Source organism: Nannospalax galili, unplaced genomic scaffold (genome assembly GCF_000622305.1).
Source record: "Nannospalax galili isolate Female #2095 unplaced genomic scaffold, S.galili_v1.0 scaffold951, whole genome shotgun sequence".
In the NCBI taxonomy this organism is placed as follows: domain Eukaryota; kingdom Metazoa; phylum Chordata; class Mammalia; order Rodentia; family Spalacidae; genus Nannospalax; species Nannospalax galili.
Window position 1 is genome coordinate 475,826 of NW_008329324.1, and position 5,941 is coordinate 481,766.

The window sequence follows — 5,941 nt, forward strand, 5'->3', positions numbered from 1 at the left end:
GAAAAATCTTCAATGACTTAAATAGGCTGAAAGAATTCATGTCCACAAAACCAGCCCTTCAGGGAGTTCTTGAATCAATACAAAGAGCTGAAGAAAGGAATGACTACACCCAAGGGGATGCAGAAAGAAATTCAGTGAAGGTACACCTGTGGAAATGCACAACTACACCAAGAATGTAAACAGAAATAAAAACGACAAGAATCAAAAGAAAAATGCACAGATTGAAAATATTAAAATTTTACTTATAGGTAAAATAATATACATAGGAAATTCTAGGTAATTTACAAACAGGCACTTAAAATTAATGTCAGTTTACCATTCTTCAGGATATAAAATTCAATATATAAAGGTGTATTGCATTTCTGTATGCTAATAATTAACACTTATAAATTGCAATTTTTAAAAAATGTCTTAAATTATGTGTATGTGTATGCATCTGTATGTGGTATGCACAGAGTGAGTGTAGTGCCTTCAAAGGCCAGAAGAGGGTATCAGATCCCCTGGAACTGGAGTTACAGATGGTTGTTGAGCTGCCAAACTTGGTGCTGGGAACTGAACCCGGGTCCTCTGCAACAGCAGCATGTGCTCTTAACTGTTGAGCCATCTCTCCATCCCCAAATTAAATTTTTTTTAAATTACATTTATAATATAAAAAACATTAATCAAATATGTCAAGATCTGTAAGCTGAAAAACCACAAAAGCGTCAAGAGAAATTAAAGAAAATATAAGTAGAGAGTTCACGTGCTTATGAATCGGAAGAGTCATTATTACGATGCCAGCAATCTACAAAATGAGCTATATAGTCATGCAATCTCCTTTCCCAAATTTCTATCAATTTCTTTAGAGGAAATTTGATAAGCTGAACTATCTTCATAACATAAATGTATAGAAAAACGTAAAGTGCTACAATAGCCAAAGCAAATTTCCTAAGTAACAAAGTTACAACATGAGCTTTCAAACCTCATATAAATTTATAATTGTCAAGGCAGAAATGTACAAAGAGACACATATGTTCATAAATACATATGTATGTATATACGTAGGTACATGGGAGGGCTATCTATGAAATGCATTAATGATCTAAGATAGACCCATATGTATATACGAAAGAGTGCTTCAATTTGTGCCATATGTACAAATTAAATTGAAGTTGACCATAGATTTGAGCTCAAATGTTAAACCTATAAAATTCTGAAAGAAAATTATATGAGAAAACCTCCTTGTGACCTTGGGTTAAACAAAGCTTTCTTAGAATAGAAACAAAACATATGAACTACAGGAAGAATTTTGAAAAATTACATCATCACTAAATGATGATGATTTTAAATTTCACTGATTTCTTTCCTAAGGGTTGCTGTGTTGGAGGTTTGGTCCTTAGTGTAGTGCAATTGGGAGTCATGGAGCCTTGGTGAGATAAAATGAAGAGGTGGAAACTTGGGAATTGTTGGATCAGAAAAACCCTGGAGTTAGTGTCCTTAGAAAAGAGTAGAAGCCCAAGGGAGACCAGCCATTGGGGCTTGTGTACCACCACAAGGCGGGCATGGTGGAGAGGTGCCATTTAAGAATCAGAGAACTGACTTTCATCAGAACAGACTGGTGACACCTTGATCTTGAATTCCCAGAGTGTGAGATATGAATCTTAGTTCTTTAGACACCACCAATCAAGTCTACAATGTTTAGTTAGACTGGCTTAAACAGCCTGGGATGGCATCCACCACTCTCCATCCCTGAGGCTAGTCCCTACAGAGGCCACTCTCTCTCTCTTATGCTATTCACATCACTTTCCACATCCCTATTTCCTTGCTTTCTCAGCTAATCCAAACACTACAGAGATAGGTTCAACCAATAGCACTTTCCTCCATTATTGGTCTACCTGTTTCTGCTCTTGTTCCCCTATGAATTCACAATCTGGACACTACAACTGAAACCTGTCCTGAGATAGGCCCAGGAGGATCAAAGAGCAGAGACCTCATTGGATAGCCTTCCTAACCCTACACAGCACTTCAAAACATGACAGGTAACAAGTGCCCCAGGATAACCCTACACTGATGAGAGGACTTTCCTACCTGAACTTCAGGTTGTGAGGTGGGCAGGACATCAAATTCATCAGAATATTCAGTGTCATCCTCTTCTTCCGCAAGTGGGGCCAACTGAACCCCATCTTGGCCTGGGTCCGAGCTCTTTTGGGCATCAAATTTCTTCCAGGGCTCTGTGTCCAGAAGAATATCTTTGTTCTCTGCAGCAGAGCTTCCTGAGATCTCTTTTTGCTTTGTTGCGTTTTGTCTCCTATATCTCTTGCAACAGAAATTCTCAAGAGTGTGTACTACAAGAGAAAAAGCCTGGCAGAACCGATCCAGGGCCAGCTGGACTTTGGTTTTCCTGGTCTGTCCTTCTGGGTTTCCATCTCTCTCTTCATTGCTGAAGGAATTGAGCAGCAAGGCAATGAACAGGTTGAGCACCTGGGGTCGGGTCGGGGGGATGGGAAGGGAAAATTTAACAAAAGAAATAATACTCTGAGTTCCTAGAACAACCTTCCCCAAGACTCAAAATGAAGTCAAGTGAGACTTCCTGCTATCAAGGAAACTGATCAACAAATTAAGTGACAAAAAGAAGATTGAGGAAGAAATAGTGAGAAAAAGACACACGGAGAAGTCAAGTTAAAGAATGCAAACACAGAAAGAGGGACCTGGAAACTATTATTCCAAGTGAGGACACAGATACAAGGCAAATACTGCATGTTTTTTCTCCTATTCAGCTACTACTTTTACATTTTTATATATGAATGTGTGGGTGTGAGTGTGGATATAAGTCATGAAAATAGAAAGGAAATTACAAGATAGAGGAAAAGAGGTTTTAAGGAAGGGGAAGAAGGGAAATCCCTGGAGTAAGCTGGCTGGCCAAACTAGCCGTATCTGTGAACTCTGGGTTTGATTGAGAAAGCCTGCCTCAAATAAGATGGGAGAGTAATCGAGAAAGATTCTTGATATCAACCTCAGAACTCCACATGCCCCCCCCACACGTACCTGTAGATACATGTGTGTCCATATACATGTGCCCCCATACACCACACACATGTATACATGAAAAGAAGAAAAAATTAAGTATGAAAATGCCACAATCTAATCTATTATGTTGTTGATGCTAATTTAAAAATCAAACACGTTTTCAATTTAAAAAAAATTTTTATTTTATGCAGATGAGTGTATTGCCTGTATGTATGTAAGTGCACCCATGTCATAAAATGCCTGAAGAGGTCAGAAGAGGGCATCAAATCCCCTGGAACTGGAGTTACAGACAGTTATTAGCTACCATGTGGGCGCTGGTACCTGAATCCGGTCTTCTGCAACAGTAGCCAGTGCTCTTAACCACCATGTCAACTCTCCAGCCCCCTGAAGACTTATTTTTATTTTTTACTTATGTGTATATGTGCATGTCTTTGAGTGCATGCACGTGTATGTGGAGGCCAGAAAAGAGCATGGGATCCTATGGAGCTGGAGTTACAGGTGATTGTGAGCCACCCAGCGTGGGTTCTGGGAACCAAACTTGGGTTCTCTGCAAGAGCAGTATATACTCTTGAGCATTGGGCTATCACTCCAGTCCCCAAACAAATTTTTTAAAGAATATAAACAGCTAAATCTACTTTAAAATTAGCTACCAAGTATGTGCAGAGCCTGGCCAGAGCCAAACAGAATGGAATCTCACAACGTCCAAAATTGAGGTGCATAGCTTGGGAGTCAGCTGGATTCTGAGCCTGGATTGTTGCTGGGATTGCCCATGGAGAGTCCCATCTGATACCCAAGTCTCTGTGCAGTCTCCTACTTTTTGTACAACGGGCTGTATGGTTGCCTCTTGGTCTTGATGCCCCATCCTCAGTAAGCAGTTGTTTGTTTTGACAGAATCCCCCTAGTCCCAGCCTACCTTGAAGTCACTATGTAGACCAGGCTGGCCTCCATCTCACAGAGATCCACCTACCCCTGCCTCCTGAGAGCTGGAATTAAAGGTGCATGCCACCATGCTCAGTGAGTGTTTTACTTTTTAAAAAAAATCCAAGCAACTCACCACAAGTTTTCCTATCACCATGATCAACACAAAGACAATGATGCACAGTGGAGACCCCTCCATCTCCTGCATGCATTCCCACATGTTCTCGATCCATTCCCCGCAGAGGATGCGGAACACCACCAGGAAGGAGTGATAGAAATCCCCCATGTGCCAGCGCCGGCGACATGACTCCTCTGCAGCACAGGGATTTTTAATCTTTTGAGAACAGAACCTAGAGCCAAAAAGCTGCATGCCAACGACTGAAAAGATGAAAATCACAATGGTCAGGACCACGGTCAGGTTTCCAAGCGCTCCAACGGAGTGGCCGATGATCTTAATTAGGGTGTTTAATGTTGGCCAGGATTTGGCTAACTTGAAGACCCTCAGCTGTGGAAACAAACAGCAAACAAAAATGAAATAAAAGCCAACTAATATCACATACCATGTTCTCATCTACAGAGCGAATGACATTCCAACCCATAGCACTTAGGACTTTAAAAACTCCTTTCATGGTCAAAGCCACCCAGGGTATAATCACCAGTTTCTGGTCTTAAGTCTTGATATTTTTATTTAATTCTTTTCTTAAAATTCATTTATTCATTTATTTGTGGAGAGGTGGACATGTAGGATGGTTATTCTAGTTAGTCTTTGCTGTCAAAATGACACAGCCCTAGCATCATTTGAGAGAGTCTCAATTGAAGGATTTCCCATATCAGATTGACCTGTGATCATGTCTGTGAGGAACTGTCTTGATTGTTAACTGGTGTAGGAAGGCCCAGCCCATTGTGGGCCAGGGCTGTTATAAGAAAGTTAGTCAAGCATGAACCTGTGAGCAAGTCAGAAAGCAGCTTTCGCCCATAGTTTCTCCTTCAGTTCCTACTTGAGCTCCTGCTCTGACTTCCCTCAGTGATAGATTGTGGTGTGGGAAGTATAAGATAAATAAATCCTTTCCTCTACCAAGTTGCAGTGTGGTTTATCACAGCAACAGAATTAAACTAGAACAGCAGTCAAAAGGACAACTTGCAGAAGCCAATTCTCTCCTTCCACTGGTCCCATGGATAAAATTTGGGTCTTCAGGCTTTGCAACAAGTGACTTTACCTTCTGAGCCATCTCACAAGCACCAATTTTTACTTAAAAATAGAAAATATCTTGTTCTGAGGTTGGAAAGGTGACTCAGTCATTAAGAATGCTTGCTGCTAACCTCTGAGACACTTTAAAAGCAGTCTATATGACGGAAATTTATAGCTCTAAGTGCCTACATTAAAAAATTAGAAAGAGCACAAATAAATGACCTAACTCTGCAACTCAAGGCACTGGAAAAGCAAGAACAAATGAAACCCAAACCCAGCAGAAGAGAAGAAACAACAAAAATCAGAGCAGAAATTAATGAAATAGAAACAAGAAAACAATACAAAGAATCAATGAATCTAAGAGCCGGTTCTTTAAAGAGCTAAACAAGATAGACAGACCCTTAGCCCAGTTAACCAAAAGAAAGAAAGAGCAACTCCAAATCAACAAAATCAGAGATGAAAGGGGAAACATCACAACAGGCACCCAAAAGATCCAGACCATTATGAGGCAAAATTTAAAAAACCTATACGCTACAAAATTTGAAAATTTTAAACAAATGGATGGATATCTAAAATCATGGGAACCACCAAAGTTAAACCAAGAAGAGGTCAACAGTGGAAACGGACCCATAACATATAATGAAATTGAAACAAAGCCTCCCAACTAAAAAAAGCCCAGGCCCAGATGGAGTTACAGCAGAATTCTACCAGATATTTAAAGAAGATCTACAACTAGTGCTACTTAAATTATTCAAAAAGATAGAAACAAAGGGAGAACTCCCAAATTCCTTCTATGAAGCCAGTATCATTCTAAGATCAAAACCAGGT

The 5,941-nt window shown here is 40.1% G+C and overlaps 1 protein-coding gene across 1 annotated transcript in view; it reads right to left on the reverse strand.

Moving 5' to 3' along the window:
• The window catches only part of Scn11a (sodium voltage-gated channel alpha subunit 11), a 103,761-nt gene that overhangs the window by 48,305 nt on the left and 49,515 nt on the right, over nt 1-5,941 (reverse strand). Inside the window, exons 14-15 of the mRNA XM_008836336.1 lie at nt 4,061-4,429; nt 2,068-2,460 (exon numbers count right to left, since the gene is read on the reverse strand). Coding sequence (XP_008834558.1) covers nt 2,068-2,460; nt 4,061-4,429 — 762 coding nt within the window. The remainder of the gene's footprint in view (nt 1-2,067; nt 2,461-4,060; nt 4,430-5,941) is intronic.